Source organism: Chionomys nivalis, chromosome 23 (assembly GCF_950005125.1).
Source record: "Chionomys nivalis chromosome 23, mChiNiv1.1, whole genome shotgun sequence".
Taxonomy (NCBI): domain Eukaryota; kingdom Metazoa; phylum Chordata; class Mammalia; order Rodentia; family Cricetidae; genus Chionomys; species Chionomys nivalis.
In genome coordinates, this window is record NC_080108.1 from 7,856,780 (window position 1) to 7,881,495 (window position 24,716).

The 24,716-nt window shown below is 38.6% G+C and overlaps 1 protein-coding gene across 19 annotated transcripts in view; it reads left to right on the plus strand.

The window, feature by feature from the left end:
• The window catches only part of Dlg2 (discs large MAGUK scaffold protein 2), a 1,644,347-nt gene that overhangs the window by 1,240,315 nt on the left and 379,316 nt on the right, over positions 1-24,716 (plus strand). For all 19 annotated transcript variants that reach the window (XM_057756268.1, XM_057756265.1, XM_057756266.1 and 16 more), the window contains 2 exons: positions 10,156-10,300; positions 12,387-12,525. In XM_057756268.1, coding sequence (XP_057612251.1) covers positions 10,156-10,300; positions 12,387-12,525 — 284 coding nt within the window. The remainder of the gene's footprint in view (positions 1-10,155; positions 10,301-12,386; positions 12,526-24,716) is intronic.

Sequence of the window (24,716 nt, forward strand, 5' to 3'; positions counted from 1 at the left end):
TAATTTTCTCCCTTTATTCATAGTCCTGCCCCATAGAAATGGCAAGGATGAGTTCCTCTTTCATATGTCTCTACACGTTTGTATTGCCATCTCTTCCCTGCCCAGTCTTTTAAGTGTTTGACACATTCTTTTCTCATTTTTGAAGTAGATGTTATCACATATTCATTTCTGTTTTTTACAAATAAATTTCACTTAAAATACCCGTGGGTTCCTTTCTATTTTATTCTCCACCTTTAAAGACCTAGGCAATCTTGTACTGCCTGAGTTTGTACAAATTATGCTGTAGGAAGAATTATACTGTCCGTTTTGCAATAGGACTCTGGTGTCTGAAATGAGGTGATCTGTCCAGCCACCCTCATGTTTCAAGATTGCCCATACACTTGGTGGACATTGTGCTTCTCCATTTAACATTTTTAATGTCCTTTGCTACAATTATTAGATCCTTTTGTTTGATTAGTTGAAGGCCACTGAGAGCAGGTGTTTGTGGATGATACTGGTATCATACTGTTGAAGTCTGAGGGGAGAAATGATTACTCAGTTTTGAATTTCTTGAGACAGATGGTCGAAAGTTGGCAACATTGAAGTCTTGGGGTTTTTTTAATCTTTCATGTATTTCCATACACTGTTTCTTCTTAAGCCTTAGCAAGACGCTCCTCGGAGCCAAATATATTATAGAAATGTGATCTTTTTTACCTTTTCTGCATAATACCAGAGACTTTAAATCTGGCATCATTTGTCATTTTTACAGCAGGAGCATTAGTTGTTGGTTGTCAAGCTCCTTGTCATGTTATAATTTAAGGTTTAAAATCTTACACTCTCCCCCTTATAACCTCTACTTGACATTTAAAGGAAAAAAATGTCAGTAAGAGAATTTATACACTTTTGTGGAGAATGAATTCATCTTCTTTCCTTAAAAGGGAAGTAATAAACGGAAGGATGATCAAGACATTGGAGTCAAGTGGGAAAACACTGGAGTCAGACTTTGAAGAACTATGTATCAGTCATAGGTAGACCCACTAATTTTACCAGATCACTTTAGGCAAACCAGGTGCATCTGTGGTCATTGTTTTGGTCTCTTTACCGTAGTATCAGTGCCTTAGATTAGCATTTCCCAGTGTGCATTTTTAAATACTAGTCTTGTTCTTTCATTGTTTGAAAGAAATCTAAAGCCCTACTAGGTTTGGAGATTCTGAAATTTGTGTGTGACCCCATTGTGGCTCCTCAATGAACATATAAAAAGGATGCTGAAACAGAACCAATGAACATATAAAATGATATTATGAACATGTGAAAATCAGCATACAAAAAGCATATTAAAGATCCGTGAAGTACTTTAATCAAGAGATGTTTTTAATCTACTGTAGCAAGGAGGCTGCTTGTTGGTTTCCAGCTGCTTAGCCACAAAATAATCACACAGAAACTGTATTATTTAAATCACTGCTTGGCCCATTAGCACTAATGTGTTATTGGCTAACACATCTTAATTTAACCCATCTTCATTAATCTGTACATCACCACGAGGTCATGGCCTACCAGCAAAGTTTCAGCACTTCTATCTCTGGGGGCAGCTCTATGACTTCTCCCTGACTCCACCCTTTTTTCTCCCAGCATACAGCCTAACTTTCGCCACCTAGTTCAGTTCTTCCCTTCCATAGGCTCAAAGCAGTTCTTTATTCATTAACCAATAAAAACAACACACAGACAGAAGGACCTCCCACATCAATTTACTCTATACATTTCAACCTTACTTATCCTGAAATACTTTTGTTAAAATATGAAACTGTGATTTATAAAACAGTCACAGCTAGAGCTCAATGGAGCACACTCTGGGTTGTGTTGTGAGTAAGAGGCCCTTTGTTCTTCCTAAGCTGAGGATAAAGTAAATGGGTTTGGGGAATAGGATGAGAAACAACAGTTCTCTGGATAAATATTGGCTGTGAGGACTTAAATTGGTTAACTTTTGGTAGATTTATAAAGCTGCCTGGTTTTATTCAAACAATCAGTAACAAATGGTATCATATCAAAGACAATGAAAATATATCGCCATTATCTGGATGAGAACAGGACAGTCACAGGTGGTGAGAATCCACCTTAGTAAGCACCACAAACTGTAGGCTTCCACCAGCATGCCACTTCCATGTTTCCACAACTCAGACTCTGCGTAGAAAAACTAGGGTACTCCTCACAGTTGTCCTTGGAGGGTAGTCGGGACACGTCCAGGCTCTTCTCAGTTGTTGTTCATAGAACTGCCAGTTCAGTGTTAAACTAGTAAATTGTGAGTTGAGATGCAGACCTATGTAGTGATGCCCTGAAGTTATTCCCTTCATCAGTTTATTTGATGCTTGAGGTTCTCAGTCCCATTTGTACACTAGAATCTCATGGTTAGCTTTTAAACATGGTGAATACCCAGTCTACAATCAATCCCAAATAAGCAAATCAGAACCTCTGAGATAAGGGTCATATTCATTTGGGTTTTGTTTTCTGAATGATTCTCTCATGAGACCCAAGCAAGAACCAATCTGACTTTGACCTAACACTACCTGAGCCTTCTCCCCTGATGTCACTGCTTTCCTGAGGGTAGCTCTGGTGCTGGTGGTCACACTGCAGAGCAATGCTATCACTGAGTGACCTCCTGTAACCACCTGGAGGGCATCTGAAGTAGCCCAGCCCTCACATTCTGTCCTCTGCAGTTAGAAGCACTTTCAAAAGCAAGAAATGTCTGGATAATTATCACTTAGACCCCCTTCTAGTTTATCTCAAATGCAATAAATTATCAATCAACACAGCCACATTGGTTTGGTTTATTTAAGGATTAAATCTTTCCTGTTGGTTTCTTTTCATTTTGCTTATACTAAGAGTATTAACTTTGCTTTGTAACTTTCCCTACAGTTAGCATGTGCTGTTGAAAAATATCATTCTCACTATTATTTGTAGTCCTGGAGATTTAACCAAGGTCTGTGGATGCTATGCAATGACTGTATCAGTAAGCTATTATATCCTACTTCAGTAGTGTGGTACCTTTCAGAGTTCAAGCACTGATCTATCACTGCTATAGTCCTAGCCTCTCCATTTATTACTTACTAGTTTTATAAAAATTAACTATTGATTTGCTTTCTTGTTTGTTTTGTGGTGATAAGAATTGAACACAGGGTTTTGAATAGCGAAGGCAAGTATTGCACCACTGAGTTATTTGCCGAGGCCCAAAGTTATTGTACTAGCCCACCCCACTAGTAAAGGACAAGAAGTTGCCTCTCATGCATGTAAATATCTTTAAATGGTGCATCTACATTTAAATTATGATTTCTATTGATATGACAAAACAATGACCCAAAATAATTTAGGGAGGAAAGGGTTTGTTTCATCTTGCCACTTTCTTGCACCTCCCATGCCACACTCTATCCCAGAGGAAAGTGGAACACGGTGAGAAACTGGAGGCAGGACCACAAGCAGAGGCTGTGAAGGCATGCTGCTTACTAGCTTGCTCCTTGTGGCTTTTGCTGACCTACCTCATTACATCATCTCAGACCACAAGCCCAAGGATGCCTGTCACCCCCACCCAGCTGGCTAGACCCTGCTGCATTAATCATTCAATAAAATGCTCCACAGACTTGCCCACAGGCCAGCCTAACAGGAATACTTTCTCAGTTGAGGTCGCTTCTTGTCAAATGATTCTAGCTTGTATCAGGTAACAAAAAACTAACCAGGACACTCTGTTCCTATATTCTACATGAGAAATACACATAAATATGATGAATATTAATAAAATTTCTTCTTGTGCCTCATGAATTGCCCCAGCCTTCACATTGTCCTGTGTACTTGGTGACAAGTGCTAGGGAGGAAGCTTCAATCAATCAAAACACCCCTCCCATGTTCTATTCTTTCTCCTTTTATAGAAGTAAGGATTAAGAAACGCATGACTAATGGGGAAGAAAATTCGTCCAGCTGGAGCATTGATTGTGCATTATATGGGCAGCTGACCCAGGATTCTCTTTCTGTTTGACGTTCTCCTCCTTATAGCCTACCTGGCACAAACCGAGCATCCAATGAATGTGCGCTGTGGCTTGAATGACCTTCAAGCTGCTTTTTTTTTTTTTTAACCCCTCTAATTAACACAAATAGAAAACAGGAACTCATGCCAGCCAGCCCACTCTTACAATAAAACATGGACTTTTGATCTCTCTGGACATGGCACAATCATTATTTTACAGCATATTTAGCTCGTTTCAACCCTCACTAAGTGCCAGGTACTTGTAACGTTTCACGTGGGAGGATGCAAAAAAAAAAAAAAAGAAGAATATGATTTTGTCATTCCCCTTGAAAATATTAAGGCAGTTAAAGGTAGGAAGAGGTTCTGCAGGAGTAGGCATCGAGCACAGGAGGGGTGTCAGCAGTCCTACCAGGAAGAAGCTATTTCCAGCAGCAGGCTCAGCGGTAGCTCCATGCCTGCAGATGATTGCTTGGTTTCTGTCTGCGTAGCATTTCCTTTATTCAGGGTTTCTGCAAGTTCTTGGTATCACACCTTCCTCATCAACACAAACAACCAAATACACGCAAGCATTATCTTCGTTTGACACCTGGAACTCTGGTGAAGGTCTTAGGTGACAGAATCAGGAAACTAAATCCTAAACCTGGTCACTCTTGAAATCACCTGAGAAACGTTTAAGCCTCAATGCTGTGATTTACAGATGTGCTTAATTGTGACTCCTCTCAAAAAAAGTAATCCCACCCAAAACACTGCTAGAATTGAGCAGGTCCTCCATTCCAAAAACAAATGCACAGCTTTAACCAAGTTTAACTCGTGCTTAGTGTTTCTAGTCTGTTTAAACTGCACATGAGATACAGCCTTCCTTGTCACTCACTTTCACATTGCCCCTGAGAATGCTTTATATGGGACCTTTTTCCATTCTTATTTAAGTTTTTGTTTTGCCCAAGTTAATCTTGTTATAAAAATACTAATACATATTCATTGTTGAAAACACTGAAACAGAGAAAATGCCAATTATCCCAAGATAATTGTATCCATGTATTTCCTGTTTATTAATGCAGAATAAATTTCATCATTAACAGTTTATTTCAATACACTGTAGAGGTTTTTTTCCCCCTGAGGTCATGTATTTCATTTTCTTATCATTGATAATACTACATTGGTTTGATCTTCTAAATTTATTTCATGATCTAATAACCAACTACTTTGTCTCCTTTTTAAAACTTAGCAATAGAGTTTAGGATTTTTCTCCAGTGTTTCTGAGTCACACATTCCCTGCGCTGTCTTTGTAGGTAACCCTCTGTCCCTAATCATTGTCCCTATCTTTTCCCCCAGACATGAATAATCATGCATGCAAATAAAAAGTCAGGTATGCAGAGCCTGCATCCCGGAATCCCGTTCATTATTCCTCTCCTACCCTCCAGTCTCCCACTGTTACACTAGGATGGATGGAGATGCTTGCTCACACAAATTTGATTTTCCATAAAACTGGCTAGGCTCCCTCCCTGTAGGTCCCCAGCACCTCCTTCTTCAGCTGCTGTGCCACCCTGAATATGATGCTCCAATCCATGCCATCTCCTCTGTTGGGACAATGAGGCATCTTACCTCCAGCTTCTCAGTCTTGGACCTTGGCCTCCATCCTCTTTAGTGTTGCAAGTATGAGGCCAGGCTGCAAATATGCCCCCTCCATGGCGGGCTTCCCACAGACAGCATCTCCCTTAAACAGCCATCCTCTCTTCCCCGGAAACCAGGCCAGTTGGTCAGCGTTCACCATGACCGTCAAATACTTGATGCAACATTCAAAGGAAAAACTCAAAAGACAATGAAAAACAATGACAGGAACAGCTAACCAATCAATGCAATGTCTCTTCTCTCTGCACACAATCATCTCCAGCTGTAGGCCCTTTATGCTGAGAGTTTCTAGTATAATACACACACATAATTAACCCAAACAAACCACTTTGTGAAAAACAATTTTGATGACTTCAGCACAAAAGACGACTTTTTGGTCCAGGTTTTTTTTTTTTTAAGGACCACACAGAAGCCTCATCAGAAGAGTCCTAAATGAACTCATCAGTTCACAGATGTTTACAGAAAAATGATCAGCAAGAAAACTGTGCCAAGAAATCCAGGTTCCTGGGAAGCGAGGTGGATGATGACAATAAAGAGTAACAAGGTTAAAAGCCATCATTAAGTATTTTAGTGTACAGCCACTTTCCATAGACCAGTATAGACTACAAAAGTCCTTTGAGGCAGTGACTGCTGCCATTCCTGTTTTATAGAGTACAAAATGAAACTTAGAAGGTTAAAGAGATTTTCCAAAGTAAAGAAAGGTAACCTCCAAGACAAAGAGCATCTTAGACCATGTGAAAGGAAACCCGGTGACTGTGTGTGTCTGTGTGTGAGTATGTGTGTCTTTGTGTGAGTGTGTGTATGTGTATGTGTCTGTGTATATGTCTGTCTGTCTGTCTGTCTGTCTGTCTGTCTGTATCTGGGTGTATCTGGCTGGGTGTGTGTCTGTATGTGTAGCTGTGTGTCTGTCTGTGTCTGCTTGTGTCTGGCTGGGTGTGTGTCTGTGTGTGTGTGTATCTGTGTGTGTCTCTCTCTGTGTCTGTCTGTGTCTGTGTGTGAGAGTCTGTGTGTGTGAGTGTGTGTGTGTGTGTGCATGTGTGAGTGTATGAGAGAGAGAGAGAGTGTATGTGTGTGTGTGTGTGTGTGTGTTCAGGCATGCTCATGCAGTGGCAAGCGTGCTGACACCAAAACCTCCAGGAAATATTCCTTGTCTTTCATCTTGTTTGAGATGGGATCTCTTTGCCCCTGTGTAAGCCATTCTAGCTGATCCCCAAATGTCTGGAGATTCTCCTGTGTCTGTCCCCATCTGCCTATAGTACCTCCTGGGATTTCAGAGGCTTGAACTACTATGTCTAGTTTGACCTGAGTTCTAGAGATGCAGACTCAGGTTACCAGGCTCTCATGGCAAACATGTTTACCCCACCCCCACCCCCAGAGCCATCTGCCAGCCTCAAATGCATGTCCTCTTACTATGCCTGTGCTCTATTGCCAATGATAAACTACCTGTTCTGGGACCAAAATTCATGTTGGTCAATCACCAAATAAAACAATCAACCAAGATGCCAGTATCTTAAGCTAACACTTATCCAACCAATATCCTCTCTTTCACGCTCATCTCCCTACATCTGCCATTGACTTAAATTCTCATTCTTGTCTGAATATTTCTTTGGTTGTATGAAGTCTATCTTTACAATCTATTTCCCACTTTAAAGACAGTCGTAAGTGGGATTTAATAGTCATTGACCGTCTTTTTTTTCACTGATAATCAAGCAAGCTGTGTGCTCTCTGCACCCAGGGGAGAAAGACAACAAGCCTTTGTCAAGACAAATATTTGTTGCCACTTGTCACCTGATCCCGCTGATTCACCACTCTTGTCATTTTGTGACTCCACAAATCTGTCCTTCTTTTGTTTTCTGAAGACAGATGTTTCTAGAGCTGTGATCTCAACATTCAGAGATCCCTAACTGGGCGGCCAAGTATTTAGACAAACATCCACCTCCATACATATTTTCTGCTACTGTGCATGGTCTCTTTCTTTAGTCACAGGTGGGACTGCCTTTAAAGAAACGAGTCACCAAAGCTAAGATTTTCCGAAGGACAGTGGGGCGTAGTAAACCCCCTTCCATTTGCTGCATATACATTTGATGACTCAGCCCTTAAGAGGACTTTATGCTCTTGCAGAGTTCTTGGGTTCGTTACCCACAGCTCATCTGTAACTCCAGTTCCAGGTGATCCAATACCCTCTTCTGATCTCCCTGGGCACCAGTCATGCATATGATACACATAAGTATACAAGTGTGTCTAAGCCAAACACTCATATCCTTAAAAAATGAATCTAAATATATTTAAGTATATATATGTATATTTAAGTATATATATTTAACTAAATATATTTAAGTATATATAACCACCCTCTCCAAATACATGACAGAGAATATTGAATAAATGTTGGCCCTACTATTTTTATTATTCCTCTGTAATTAATGGTCTGCCATCATCAACTGTGTTCACCATATCTGGATCTTTTACATTCACTCCCTATCCATGGTTCTATTCCCTTATTATTCATTCCACAAACTGCACCTTGTTGGAGTATGGGTTGGTTAGAGCAAAGACCGGGAAGCTGAAGAAGCAGCGGCATTGCTTGTTAGAGGATGGCCCCTGGAGTTAAAGCGCCTGGCTTTTGATTCTGCCCCTGTCACTTATCAGAGCAGTGACATTCACTAAAACAATGGAACATCACAATAACCTATTAGATAACTTACATATATTTTATCGTATATTTATCTTGCAAATGAGGTAAACATGTTTGCAAGAAGTTAATGCATATAAAATAGGATAGTGCCTGCATTTGTTTTGGGCTATGTATAGATACTTTATGACTGTGATCATCGGCATTTATAAGAACATAATAGAAAAATGGTGCTGCAGATCATGCATGATGAAAGTGCAGAGGAGAGAGAATGTGTGTCACAGCCACACACATCTGTAACTCTGGTTTTTTCAGTGTGCATGAACACACATAGCCTCAGTCTCCAACCTACCCATAACATGGCTCATCCCTCACCACAGAATCCCTGGGCAGCATGTACGACCTCCTTGCTAATCACTGCATTCACACCTCAGTTGACAAACAGATGGTCACAAGGTCACCATGCAAGCAGTTTATTACCCCTTATTTGATTTAATAAGAGTGCAAAGGTGGTGAGGCCGATAATTTTATAATTGCCTTAATGTATTATTATTCATGAATCATTTTGTTAATTATTTGTTTTCTGTGTAATCTGTAAATTAAACCTCATTGTACATATATTTTTGCTTCTGTGAGACAAAGTTTTCTCTGTTGTTCAGGATAGCTTATACTTCACTGTGTATCTCAAGTTAAACTTATGCTTTTTGAACATGTATTTCAATTTCTCCATTGATAATGTCTTTCTGGTTGCAATACAGTAAAAATAAGTAGTGCACACATCCAGTGTGGTAGTGTTCTTGCTATGAAGTTATATTAACACTTGATGTAGGCCTATCCTTGTAAAGATAAAGACTGTATTGCTGGTGATACTTACAGAAATGTAACACATTTGAATGTACTCTTCCCTTGGGGGAAAAAAATAGACTCATAGCTGAGGGTATAACGAGTAACCAAGAGTATGCATAGCATACACAAGACCTTGGGTTCCATTCTCAGTCCTATGAGGAGGGGGGACTTACTGAGTTCTGACATGAGTTTCAAGGGGCACTTTCAGAACAAATATTAATAATTGTAACAATGCTATTATAGTGGAATCTAACAAGTGATGTGTATGAGTTATACTAAAAACATCCAAGCCGGATAAGCCCAGATAATTATCTGTCACAATATTATTTACAGTAACAACATATTAAGAGCAAGAGCAAACTAAATAGGTTCTAGCATGATGATTTAAGTCACCGTTACAGCCATGCAAAGCAGTGGAAACAAAAGCCTTGTTGCTTAATGATATTAATGTTGCAGTCACTCTAGGCATTTAAAACAGATTCCAAAATAATGTGTCCAAAATGGTTACATTGACTTAAAGAAATATATTAAAGGAGAAAGCTTGTGAATTATTTTTATCTTTGTGTTTTTGACTTCTTTAATTATTGTTCAATGCTTTCTGTGTTTTCTTTCTTCATTGTGTTGTTTTGTGGTTTTTTTTTTTTTTTGCAGTGCTGGGAACTGATCCAAGGCCCTCACATATTCTCAGTAATCATTAATTATACCACTAATATGCATACCCAGTTATATATATGAACATTTTAGTCATTAAAACTATGCCAAATATTTTTAAAGCTCATTCATTATTTTTTTCTGGAAATCTTGTTCTGTTTGCCATTAAATCACTTCCTCAGAGAGTTAGGCAAAGCTGGTCCTGTTTTGTAACACTAACGGCTGTATCTAACCTGCTTTGGTTGAAACCTACACTGTGTGTTCTATCAGGAATGCTACACATATCCAGCTCATGACTGAAAGCCGGTATCTTACTGAGGCCATAATTCAACATTTCACCCTGTCTGCCTGGGTAGTTCTATTTCACTTCACAGGTTCGACTCTCATCTCCATCTTTCTCCCCTTTCAGGTAAACAACTATAGTTTAGAAGAAGTGACCCATGAAGAGGCTGTAGCGATACTGAAGAACACATCCGATGTGGTTTATCTAAAAGTTGGCAAGCCCACCACCATTTACATGACTGATCCTTATGGACCACCTGACATTACTCACTGTAAGTACTTCTCACAGCCTGCCGGTTATACAGAATAGACCTCCCCTAAGCCGTTTCACCTCCGCTTACAATTTCACTCATGTCAAGCGTCTCGAAACACTTCAAGGAAAATATTCTATGCATCATTCCCATGTTGTCTTACAGGACCCCGGCTAGTGTTTTAAAGGTAGGACACCTTGATGGATTGGCAGGTCCTCCAATGGAAGGGCAGAGTGATGTGAATGTACTCTTGCTGACTACAAGAGCGTTGGTACAACGCAGAAGATAATTTCTCAGTCCCATGGCACATGAGTTCTCTCATGCCAATGTATTCCCTTGTCCTAGTTCATATCCACATAGCAGCACAGTGAAAGACAGATATTGGAAAATAAGCCATAGATAGCTCTACACTTCCTTCTAGGGGAGAGAATTGGGCACTGGGATGATAAAAATCGCCATTTATTTTCAGTCATCCTAACTTTCATCTTTAGCTGACCTTGAAAAGCTCTGTAGAATCAAGAAACTAATCAGTCATTGTCCATAGCAGTGGCTGAGGCAGCACTGAGGGCAACAGCTAACGTGAATCGCTCTTCTGGGGACCACACCAAGACCACTGCTACTTAGGATTTGCTTGCACTCCTCTGTCTTCTCGAAATAAATTTAGAAAGACTTTACTTTTGTGTAAACCCAGTGGGTGTTTCTGTTGGCATAAGTTAGCCTGTTGGATTTGAAACTTTGTGAGTTCCATTGTGAATGTGTGCTTGGGATGACTTCAGGACCAACTTTTAATTAGTACTATCACCTTAAGTAAGTGTTGAATCTTTCTAAGATTTAGATGTTTCTCTTGAGCAAAATTTAAGAGCTAAAAAACCTTAGCTCTAAAGGCCCATTACCTTAGCTATTACTTTTTGAAATAATGGTTCTGAAATGTCTTGCCCTCTAAATGGTTTCTTTTTTTCCCCAAAGAAGGCTCTAAGCTGAGATAAGCCTTACTTTAGGGTAGGAAAGAGTTTTGACTTTCAAAGACTTGAACTGAATAAATTTAGAGAAGTAGAGTAGGTAGGCTTGAGGGTTTATCACTGAACAAAAAGTTTCTAATCGATTAGAGTAATTTAATATGTGCTACATAACTTGTAAAGTAAGGTGTGTGGAGCCCATCTTACCCTAGAGAACATACAGCCACAGCCTTCAGCAGCATAGCGAAAGGGTAAGCTAACTCACATTTGTGACTAGCAACACAATTTGTTGGAAATAAGAGGCAATATATACAGTCAGATAAATGAATAGAAATGTTGTTTGTGACTCAGAAAGGTGATATTTCTGATCTTTGAAAGAACTGGGAGATTTCATGTATAGCTGCCTTCAGAATTATACATCTGAGCTGGGGTAAGAGGCACAAATAGTAGATACTCCATTCAATAAAATAGTGGTGCAATGCCAGAAACACTGATTTTATCAGTTTGATCAAGAAGAGAATGTGTACTATGTCCCAAACAATAGTGACAGTGCAGAACATGAGAAAACAGATGAAGCTGGATTTCAAGAGTTTATCTTGGCATACAAAACAGATCTGAGGAAAGAAGGGAAGGGAGAGAGCCCCATCAAGAGATGTCAATGAGAAGATAGGTTAGAGGGGGACAGAAGAAAAGTCCTAGACGTTCCTGTGATAGAAGTCTAGCATATTTGCAGAGAAGGCTTAGTAGGAGAATGTATTCCTTGGGAGCCTTTTGCTTTTGATAACTGAATATTAATTATGTAAAATGAACGTGAGCCCTACAATTAGAAGCTAGCATTTTCACTTCTACAGAAAATTAATCATCATTCTGAAAATATGTATCAAGTCTCTCCTCCAATTCTTCTCATCATCTAATTATGCTAACTTGAGCAACAAATATAACTGTTATTACATCTTTCCAAATCTAAAGGTCACCATGAGCTTTGCATGGGAAATGCAAACAGACAGCAACTCACCCCTCTTGGAGAACAGGAAAAATTCTGGCATGTAGCAAAGCCTTTATATTTGCAACACATCCTCTGAAGTATAACACATTGAATCACCCACATCAAAGGTTTGATTCCATTTCTTTCTCTCTCCCCAACTCCTTAGCTTATTCTCCACCGATGGATAATCATCTACTGTCTGGTAACAATGGCACGTTAGAATACAAAACTTCCCTGCCGCCCATCTCTCCAGGAAGGTACTCACCAATTCCAAAGCACATGCTGGTTGAAGACGACTACACCAGGTCAGAGACGCTTCTAGCTTAAATGGGGTCGATTATCGTTTTTTAGAAAGAAGTAACATTTGGGTACTAGGGCAGTTGTTACTTAGTGGCTAGACTAAAGCTTCTAAGTGTTCTTCATACTCAATGTAGCTTTACTTTCTGTGAGAATCTTCACATAATTGTGTCTGTGTAATGGGATTTCCTGCTAGATACTCACAGATTCCTTGGGAGAAACAGAATTATGTGTGTTTCCATAATAAAGTGATTGACCCAGATTTTTTGCTTTGGGTCCCATGAGTTTTGTGGCCATTCTGTAGAGCGGCTTTCATTATTTGATGAAAGATAGTCACACCAGGTTCAGAAAGAAGGGAATAGCTGGCTCTACTGCCCATCTGATTGTGTGAGATTAGAATTGAAACTCTGCTCTTCTGACTCTATTCTTCATGTTCTTACTACCCATGGCAACCCACATGCAACAGAATTTGGGAGTTCCCATGCCCTCCCTCTAGTGGAAAATCAATGGGTAAGAAGAAAGGAGATGAATTTGCTTCCAAGGAGTTTGAATCTGGTACATCATATTAACTCCAAGAGGGAGAAGGACAGGAATCTCAGAATATGTCAATACATTTCTAATATCACAAGTGACAGCATATGGGCACAGCACTCTAGAAAATCAGCTCTGACAATTCACAGAGAAAATTTTAATTCATTTACATTTCCAACAATAAAGAACCCAACAAATACTGAGTGGTAAATAAATAAGTAAATTGATGGGTGGAAAAAATGTTCATTTTTTTGCTTCATAAACATGTTGTTCCAAAGCTAGTATATGATTAATATACTTGGCAAAGAGGCAAAACGATGGTTATGAAACAAAAATCTCCCAAAGCGAGTTAGTTCTCTTTAAGAATACAGCCCTTGATGAATGGACCACTCTCCAATGGAAGGCCACACAGCCAACAATATATGGGAAGCATAAATTAGCCTTGGTGGGTATAAAAAATGAAAAATAATGTATTTTTGAAAAGAAGTCACAAAGTGTGTCTGGGAGGAGTTAGTGGAGGGTGAATATGATCAAATCACACTGAATGAAATACTCAATTAAAATTAAGATCTCTCTCAAATTCCTTTCAGAGTGACCTACTTTGAGCTGACCAGTATAACAACCTGTAATGAAAATTTCAAACATATACAAATGTATACTTAGATATAACTGGGGGTTAACATTGACTTTTCAAAATAAGTTCATAGTTTATACATTTCTCCGCAATTTGGTTTTTCCTTGTTTTTTTTTAAACAAATTTGCCTGTGGAGACACACACTTTTAATCCTAGCACTTAGGAAGCCAAGGTAGGCAGATCTCTCTGAGTTGGAGGTTAGCCTTGTCTTACATAGTGAGCTACAGGACAGCCAAGGCTACATAGAGAAACCCTGTCTCAAAAAAAAAATAAAATAAAATAAAAAGTGAGATTAAATATAGATATATAGATATATTTCCACATATAATTGTATACATAACAAATAGAGATGAATTGTTTTGGTTTTATATCTTATCTGTCTAATGGAAGTCATTTATCAGTTTTTACAAAGTAAAGGAGATTTCATGCTGCCAATGTGCTTATTCTTTGGCCTTTCTGTTCCTTGGCATATATTTTTAAATGATTAAGTATTTCCTATTTATTTTGCAATATCAGGTTTGCTGACATGGCTTGTTATATCTTTAGCCAGGGAACAAAACATTTGGAAGCGGAAAACGTACATCTGTGCAAATTTCTTCCGGGGCTGAGATGTCTGAGCTCCGTGTTCATAATTAAAATGAAAACTATGGCAAAGATAATCCTCAGGGCTCTGTGAAGTATTTTGTAAATACAGACACCTTTAAGCACCGAAGAATGATCTGTTTGCTCTCAGCCTGCCTCTAATATTGAAGCTGATTTTAATTTGAAATGTCATTTTATCTTACTAGGATCCATAATAAATTAACATTTGTTAAAGTCTTTTTATAATCCTGGCCACTTGCTAGGTGTTTAACACATTCTGCTCATTTAATCCTTCTGAAAACAGAGGGATTGACTGCTATCACTATTTAGGGATAGAGAAATTAAACTTCACTCAAAGAGTTTATGGTTGCTTAGCTTTTGAATAGAAAAACTTTGTTCTCTGGCAGTTTTAGAATCATAACTAAAATACACTTAGATTTCCTCTTTAGTGCCAAAGTGAACCTCAGCTTAAACCAACTCTTCTCATTAGAGAAACACATGGCTGGAAAGGGTCTGTGAGTTCTTCTGAGCTATAAAGCCAGCCAGTGTAGGCGAGACCAGGCTCCGTCTCTGGCTAACTATGGCCTTGGGTTAATCTCTTAACACCTGCACACTGCCAGTTCCTCCCCTCTGTCAGGGAAGGGCCTTTGAATCTTTCTCAATGGGTTGTAGTGATTAAATAAAAATGAGCTCAAGCAATCTAGAACCATGTGCAGCATGAATAAATAATTGTTAGGTGTTGTCTATATGGAGAGCCTATACTTATAGTAATTCATAACTGACTTTAGAGTCATGTAGAATGTTCTGACTGACAGATAATCTCTCTAATATAGTCCCCCTACAGTATATATGTCTCATTTTCATATTTCTTGTCTTGACTCCTGTTCTGTTTCCATGCAAGATATTCTTGCTAATAGACACACAAAATCTTAGGAATGGCTGGTGCCTAGCAAAATCACCACTAAAATTCTATCAACTCATACTCATACTTCTTCTTGCCACTCTGCCAACGTCGATGTGCCCTATCATGTTCCCTGGATTTTTAGCTTTCTATGGGCCAGAAATACTTGCTCAGAGACATATTCAGTATTTTATTTATTATATTAATCCAATATTTTCTACTAGAGTATGGGCACTAAGCATCTAAAAATTAATAAATTGAAGCAAAAAAAGTACATAAAGCAAGGCCTATTCCCTCTTCACTGGTGTGTTTTCCCATAATGGTAACTTTATTGTTTAATAGCCTTGAGGTTATATATTCTGGTATTAAATTTTCCTTCTTTTGTAAAATAATTATAATTAATAGCAGTTATTATGCCCTTACCTAGAATAAGGTGTTGGCAATTCTGTTAGTCCTTATTCTTTTTAAGTGCTGAAGATCTTTTAAATAAAATTTTTAAGGTTTATTTCATTTTTGCTTATATATGTGTGTGTGTGGCATGTGTGTATGTGACATGCGTGTGTGACATGTGTGTATGCCTTTTGAGAGGCGCAGAGGGTATAGAATCCCCTGGAACTGGAGTTAGAGAAGGTAGTAAAGTCACATGCGTCAGATGCTAGAAACTGAACTCAGCTGCAAGAGCTCTTAACTGCTTAAGCTGTCTCTCCAGCCATGAACTGAATTCCAGAGATAAGGAAGATTTAGTCACAAGTGTTATGGAGTATCATCAAAGGTCCCTAATACCATAGGAGGCACTTAAGAAACATTTGTAAATGATTTTGAGGTTTATAAAGACATCCTAGGAACAACCATAGCACCAAACGAAGTTTTAACTAAGAGGTGACCTTGATTCTGAACTTGAGGGTTTGTAGGTATTGACCAGGATGTTGCGTTTTTATGAACTTTTTTTGTGTGTGCGTGTGTTTGTGTGCATGGTCTGTGACCATATGAGAATGTAAAACCCACAAATACTCCATACTCCTGGAAACAAGCATGAAAAATCTCTCCAAAGTGTACTTAGGAGAAGTCCCACAGCTAAAGTGATTGTTTGCTCCCAGTGTGCCAAGTACTGGCTCTCTTTACACCTGTGGTTCCTCCATAATTAAAAATTGTCATCATTTATGCCAAAAAAGTCAGAAATGGAATTCGTAGTAGGGAGATAGCTTGTAAAGATTTAAAGAGGAATATAAGGTATGTGTGTGTGTGTGTGTGATTTCTGGGTGATAATCTAAATGTTTATAAATTTTTTTATTTTTTAATTTAAGATTTTATTTTGCAAGTTTTATACACGAGTATTTTATTTATGTTATGCCATAAATAAAGTGGAGTTCCCACAAAACCAACTAGGAGACTGAGTCCTGTATACAGAAGCAAACAGCCTTTGTTCTCACACAAGTTTGCACACTTGGACCCTCTGTGTGTCCAACGTGTTGGAGTGATCAGAGAGCCCCAGCTCAGTTGGGGTTGGGGTTGGGCTTTTTATTTTATTTTATTATTTTTTTAATTAATTTATTAAAAAGTTAAGAAAATACCTCATGTCATACAGCAAGAATCAAAGTAAGAAATCTAATCAACCCATCGTTAAAGGTCTCCTCCCCCATCTACACCTGTCATCTCACAGAGATGATTTTACAGCTTGTAGTCTTGGTCCAGTCACTCAATACCACAGGACCATTCAAGTCACTTAATCTCTGTAAGTCCTGAATTCCTTCACTATAGATTTGGAGTAAAGGATCTTATTATTCCTTTAAGAAAGTATAAGGTTTTAATATAATAATACGTTATTAATACTTTATTCATTTCAGAAGACTATATGGGTTTGATACTTTATTTGAGTTATATGTTTAAGGACTTTATTATATTTGCCTAAAGTAACAAATTCAGTAATGATGGGAGTTTAGCAATCAGGAAAACATTTCTATAGATGCAGAATTCTTCAACATCCTCTAAAATCACATCAAGCTAGAAATATCTTATTATAAATGCCTCATATATTTCTCAGTCTGTTGTAAGGACTATTACTCTATCCCTCTGGTTTATGCTCCCTCTGTTATGGATAGATAGTAAAGATTTTTAAGCAATTTTGACTAGAGCAATGCTACCATGACTTAGTTTATCTCTTTCTCGTTACATTTGTAAATATTTTTCCAATTTATAGAAAGGGTACCTAAATAAAACAGTCTTGGATGAAAATGCCTTCATAGAGAGCCTACTGAGACACAGTAGAGTAGTGTTGTAAGGGGCTATTTGTTTGTTCCAGGCTGCCCAGAACCAAAATAATCACACAGAAACTGTATTAATAATAACACTGTTTGTCCTATTAGCTTATGCATATTTCTAGCTCACTTTTATCTCTTAAATTAACCCACTTCTATTATTTTTAATTTTATCATGAGACTCATGGCCTACCGGCATGGTTCCAGATGTCAGAACCTGTCTTTCCCCTCTCATGGCTACATGGAGTCTCACTGGCTCTGCCTTCTTTCTCCCAGCATTCAGTTTAGTTTTCCCCACCTCTATTCTGCCCTGTGCAGGCCAAAACAGTTTCTTTATTAACTGATGGTATTCACAGCATGCAGAAGGGAATCTCACATTAGAGTAGATTCGGTGTGATGAAGAAATCTGGTTTTCAGCTGTGTATAATTGCTCACTGTTGTAATCCAAGTACCTGGGGAGATAAGACAAGAGGGTTACCATGAGTTTGAGGCCAGACTGGGCTACAGTGTAAGACCTTGACTCAAAAAAAATAAATAAATAGAAATAAAAACAGTGGTGCCCATGTGGCTTTTGACTGAGAGTTAGAAGCTGTCAGATTTGGAAGGGCTATATATACATGTAGCCTAATCTGATCCTACGTGATGGAAGACGAGCACAGGCCTAAAATGAATGATTTGTTGGCATTCTCTGGTCCTCTGCTTGTAAGCAGTAAAGCCAAATAAAGAGATGATGTTGTTGAATATGCAACAGAGTATTCATTCTGTTTCTTGAAGCTGACATTTACTGTTTGGAGAATGAAGGATCTGGAAGAAGAATTCAAACAAGCTGCCATCAATGTAGCATCACCTGTGAACGAGGAAAACGTCACAGGCTGCCTCCCACCACCCATTCCTCCTCTGTGCCATCACATCTTCCCTCGTACTCAAGAGTGTGAGCCATGTTTGTTTACCGCCCAGATCCGTCTCTTGAGAGTAGCCAAATGAATCCTCAGCACTACACTGAAACAAAAAGAAATGGGTGGCAAAACGAAGCTCTTAGCAGGCAATTGCTTAATTTCCTAATGAATGCAGGGAATGTCGTTAAGGAAATCAGGGAGGTAGAACTGGGCTGTGGGAGATGTGCATCCTATTACTAGAGACTGAATTCATGTGACCTCAAAGGCACATACACACCCCATATTCTGGGTGATTCTAAAGCATAAGCTAAATAAAATCTCTAGAGTCCTCATGTATAGAAACTAAGAACAGCTCCGAACTGTGACTATGATGTTCACCTGTTTGACTGGTCATCTAAGTACATACCATCCCACTCTCTAGAAGTTCACCTCTATCCTATTTGCCCCCAAATTACAGAATACCAGCTTGCTAGGTACGCTTCTGACGTTTACCCAAGTTTCTATTTCTCTTTCATTGACTTAAGCATTCAGTGATTATTCAGTTTCTAAAAGGTATCCCACATAGTTATTAGAAACAAAATCATAATAGCAAAAACACATTGGGTTACTGTCCTTATAGAATTTGTATTCTGGTATAGAATTAAGATAGCTATAATAAGTTCAGAACTAGTTGAGAACTATAGAGGAAACACAATAGGATCATGTGATAGGCAAGGACTAGGAGAGAGCACCTCATGAGATAGAATACCTTGAGCGTGCCTCCCTGAGGAGACAACGATAGTGTTGAGCTGAGAACTTAAGAATGAGGACACGTAGGGGGAGGGAAATGGGAAACGGGGAGCAGTTGGAAATTTTAAGTAAAAAAGAATAAAATAAAAAAAAAAAGAATGAGGACACGTGGTTATGGAAAGATGAGAGAAAGGATGCTATGAAGAAGAGAAAGCAGATGAGAGGGAGGAGGAAGAAGAGAAGGAGAATGAGAAGAAGGAGGAAAAGAAGACAAAGAAAAGAAGGAGGAGAAGAAGAAGAAGAAGAAGAGGAGGAGGAGGAGGAGGAGAGGAACAGGGGGAGGAGGAGGAGGAGGAGGAGGAGGAGGAGGAGGAGGAGGAGGAGGAGGAGAAGTAAGGCCAAAGTCACTGCATTGGGAATAACTGTAGTGTGTTTAGGAAACTTGGCTAATGGAAACATGTAGAAAATCAGACTGGGGTAGAAGGCAGGAACCAGATGATAAAGGATTCATGGGTAATGATGAACTATGAGTTTACTCTAAAGAACATTAAGAATCTACTGACAAGTACTAGTCAGTAAATCTAAATGACCTGGGATTTCTTTTAAGGCTTCTTTGAGAAGTTGTTGGGCCACTGATGAGATTTTACAGCTGGCATGCGGTGGCAAGGCGATCAGAAGTGGGAACACAGAGGAAAGGGGGGATATGAACTGTGTTTTGAGCTACATGCTACAGCCCATGTTCATTATGAGGAGCTAGCCTGATCTAGTTAGACAGCATTCCTATAGACCATCTTTTCTTTTATTTCATTGTTTGTGAACAAACCCCAAAGAAAATATGCTTCCAAAGTTTGGGAGACATTGAATTAAATGACACCACCTTCCCAATTATCATATGTTGTTCACAGTCTTTTACCAAGCGCAAGGTAAGGGATATTGCTCAGGAAGAGGCTGTGGAACAGTCAGAGCCAGAGGTCACTGTCAGAGCATGAGCCTGTAGCCTGTCTGCTTTTTATCTTGAAGTCCACGATTTAAGGGAGGATTGGATTAACTGAATTTCCTTTCTTCATAATATAATATAATTATCTTTCCCTTTGGAACCTTTCAACCAAGCACAACAGGAAACAGTACAGTCAGCGGGACTGTCAACAGGCAACTGAGCCTGCACAAGAATTCTGATGAACACTTGGATCCTAAGTCACCAAGGCCACCTGCTGAGATTTGACACCGCCCCCCCAGCCTTGACTTTGTACTGCAGGATCTTAGGTGTGCAACAGAGCCATGCTCTGCTTCAGCTTTCTAATTTATAAAAGGAGCGGAGTGGTACTCCCCACCTCGAAGGTTTATCGCGACCATAAATGAGTTCATATGTGAAGTGCTAGGAAAGGCATAAGCGTTTTGTTGGGCTAGCTGTTATTAATACTATTTTGAAAATAAGGTCTAGAAGATGAATTTTTCACAAATAACACTTCTTGGTAAATATCTTCCAGCTACTTATTGAAACCGAGCCAGCAGTGTGATGCAGCTGCTCAAGCAAGGTGTAATCTCCATATGCTTCTCCAGCTTACTTACATTGTAGAGCACGTTACAAGGTTTTATTACAAGAAAATGTATAATCCAATAGCTTTATTGAGAATGTTTATTTTTATAACTATAAGGAACATCTAATACTAAACTGAAGATATAAAGTGGGAATCATTGGAGCCAAGCCTGGCATAAACAGTCTCTCCACCTGACCTCTGCAGCTAAGCACTTTGGATAAATTGTAGGGTTCTGTTTTTCTTTCTTGGCTCTTCATGGTAGCTAATCGCTAACATCAAGTAGGATTTCTCTGTCAAAATTCTTCAAGGCGCAAGTAGGTTCCTCACAAATTTATTTATTTTTTTTTTTTTTTTTTTTTTTTTTTTTTTTTTTTGGTTTTTCGAGACAGGGTTTCTCTGTAGCTTTGGTGCCTGTCCTGGAACTAGCTCTTGTAGACCAGGCTGGTCTCGAACTCCCAGAGATCCGCCTGCCTCTGCCTCCCAAGTGCTGATATTAAAGGCATGCGCCACCACCACCCGGCCCTCACAAATTTTTTAAAGCTCATTATAAAATGCCACCAATTTAAGGATTCATAAGCAGATACCTTGAAATTACCCATTCTGCTCTGTGCTGCTTGCCTGGTTTCTCCAACAGGGGGCGTGCTAATACAAGTCTCTTTCGAGGCAAAGTGTCCTAATGGAAATGAAGAAATGGGTTAACCTGTGCTACAGACAGAGAATAGATCATTAAGTAAAGGCTACAAGGGGAGTTTTCTCTTTATTGATGAGGTCTACACATAACCTCTAAGGTTGACATACACAAGCCTGGAGGTGTGATTCATAGTGATTCAGTTAGAAGCAGAGAGTATTAATGGGGAAGTTAGCAAATCTTAATTAGAGAGGAACATCTAAAAACATACTGGAAACATATTAAGTTTGCTGTTTACTGTCAGAGAAATTAATTCAGTGTTAGCAAAACTGAGGTTGTAATGAGAAGTGAAAGATACATAGATGTCATTTATGGAGATTCATCATTTTCTATGCCCATAACGAACAACATTGTGCCTACTATCTTATGGAAGATGGTTATTGTACATCTAAACCTATGTCATTGATTATTCAAATTATCAAATCAATGCTGTATTATTTTGACACCAGAGTTCATCATCACAGTTTCAGACTGAATGATAAAATAAGAAAGGATGAAATAGACTAAAGATGAACAGGGGGTAGTTTTGAGGGGATCGATATAAAAGACATCAACCATGGTTCATAGTTGTCCCTGGGACTGCAAATCAATTTCTATCAACAGCACGATGCGCAGCTTGTTTCTGGCCCTTATCTTTGTGAATTGAAAGAGGTTACATTCTATGACTCAGGGCAACTCACCATGATCTATTCCTCTGGGAGATTACTCTAACTGCCATATGTCATGGAGATGATAGCATAGAGATTATCTCCTTCCTTATTGCACCCATGTAGAGACTTTGGTAGTGAGTTAGCAATGACAACATTGTTATTTCTGGGTGGCTTCTGTCATAACCTGTATCATTCGCTACTGTGGGTGAGATTATTTTATTTTTATTCATTATCATCATCATCATATCATTATAGAGATTATTTATTGTTAATGAACACCTTAACAAATACAAGAAAACTGTGGGCTATCATCATTACATTCTAAACACAGTCTTACTCTATTGCAGATTTGACTAATTTCATACTTTGGGGGGTTATATAATTATTGTTTTTAGATGATGTCAGTAATACAGACAATGCATCAACTATATCTGATTAAAAAGTCATTTTAAAAACATTACTTTTGCATAGTTCCCAGACAGTCTTTGCAATGTTTACCACTAAAATCATTTCCTTATTTTTTGCAACTCCCATCAGCCAGATTTTTGTTCTATTAGGATTTCTGCTCTTTGTTTTTTAACTATTTTTATTATTAAAAAAATGCACATTTATATAAATTCATAAAATTAACAAAATATAAAGAATACCAAAGTAAGTATTCTACCAGATGAATAAAATAAAAAATCAAGGTATTCAAAATATTTCAATATATAATGTATAATATTGTCTATTAAACAGTTGAACCATAATTTACTTAAATTACAGACTACAAACTATTTGAAGTACGATGTTTAAGTAGCATAATAATTTAAGAAGGCAACTGTTGTAACTGTTCTTTACACATGAGGTAAACAATTCCAATTAACCCATGTGGACTCAGCTATGAGTGATGGAAGCTGCAAGAGTCTGTACAGTATGACAGGTTAAATGGTTTAGACATAACATCTGGTAAGTAATCTCAAAATGTAACTTGTAAAATATTTACGACATTTTCTGAGATTCTCTTTAAAAGGGTATTATTGAAGACCACACCTGTAGTCTTAGATAACTTCTTAAATTTCCAGGGTTTCCAGCCATGTAACTATTTCTCTGGAGGCAGTAAGACAGATAGAGGGAAGTTCCCTGCCTATGGGGACTAGACAGACATAGGGCTGTATCAAAACTCTATAATCAACGTAAAAATGAGAGCATACGGGTCAAAAGCGCAAGGTCAGCTCTGCAGCATGAGTAGGGGTTGTGGACATAGTGTAGAGTGTGGTGACCACAGGTAGCAATAGGTATCCTATAGTTAGAGTGTGTTTCCGTGAAGACTTCCCCACCAGGGCTGTATAATGTGGGGCAACGCTTCCCTCTGCTTTCCCAGCTGCAGAGAAAGGCACTTTGTTTTCATGATGCTGTTGAAGAACAGATCCCACAATTAGATAAATTAGTAGTCAGCGTTGATTAAGCTTCTTCTCCTTTCCCTTTTCTTAGAGAGACACTAACTCTTATCTTTCATTATCGATAATCTAAGTAAACATTTTTTTCACATGAAGGCAAAGAGGAGAGAGGGAGGGAAAGGATCATTCGGTCTAAGCTTACTTATGGGTTGGTCACATACAGCACACACATTACATCGCAAAGAACTTATGAGATGGAACAGTTTATTAAGGTTTATTTGATGTCAGACATGAGTTAGCACATTGATCTGTCATCTAAGTTGCCCTGGCATGAACAATTCTTCTCAACCACTTAAGGTTCAATAAAGAGGATGTTTCATCTTCTTTATGAATTATTTCTGGTCAATACCAGGACTAGGTGAACAAGAATAAAGAAGATACAAAGCTAAAGTGAGAGATATTGTTACACACATAAAGTAAGTCATGATCACTCATCACTCCATAATTCAAATTTTTAACTGTTTTACCTATTTTTAGCCCCATCTTACAATGAAGCACCAAGGCAAAGTACTATTATGGAGAAGCTAGGTTGGAGCATATATAACTAGGCTCCACAAACCACATCATGGGCCATGCTACTAAAAGTCACGCAGTTGGAGTAGAATAGTATATGTGTTCCAACCCTCTCCAGAGTCTTGGTCTTCAATACTACATAGATGCTTTGCTAGCATTAAGATTTGTAGAATCTTCCCTGTGCTTCGTTGGTCTTTTGCTTTTATGTTCTTTCGAAAGGTGCAACTGGAATCTTATGTGATGTCCTCATTCTAGAAACAGTTACAACCTGGTTTGGTGCTGTGTCAGTTTGGGGGTGATGTCATCGCAATGCCTGTCATTCTGACTGTTACTCCAGACTGCATATGCCTTAACGCAGATTTTACTGGAAGAACCTAGCTTGGCTGTGATTGTAGCTGTGCATGTCAACATTTAAACATCTGTTCTGATCTTAGGATTGTTTTAAATTGGGTCGACCTTGACATAGAGCTGAGTCCTTTCTCATGTAGACTCTCTTAATAAAAATGCTGTCAATTGATCCAGTGGAGTCCAAAATCTTTGCTCTATGCTTTGCTCTGCCCTGATATTTTCTAAAGACTCATTTGCCACCTTCAGACAGGAGATGAAAGCAAAATGAAACAGCTGAAATAAGTGTGATAGCAAAAAGTTTTCAAAGTTAATTATGCAAGGTCCTGATCTGAATTCGTAATGATGTTGGTAAACCTTTAATACTATCTGCTACTGCCCAGATAGGTGCTTTCCCTATTCCACATTTTATCACCTAGTATAACAAACAAAAGGACAGAGAAGTATCCTACATATTTTACACTGGAGAATCTGACATGGCAGAGATTGTACAGTCTC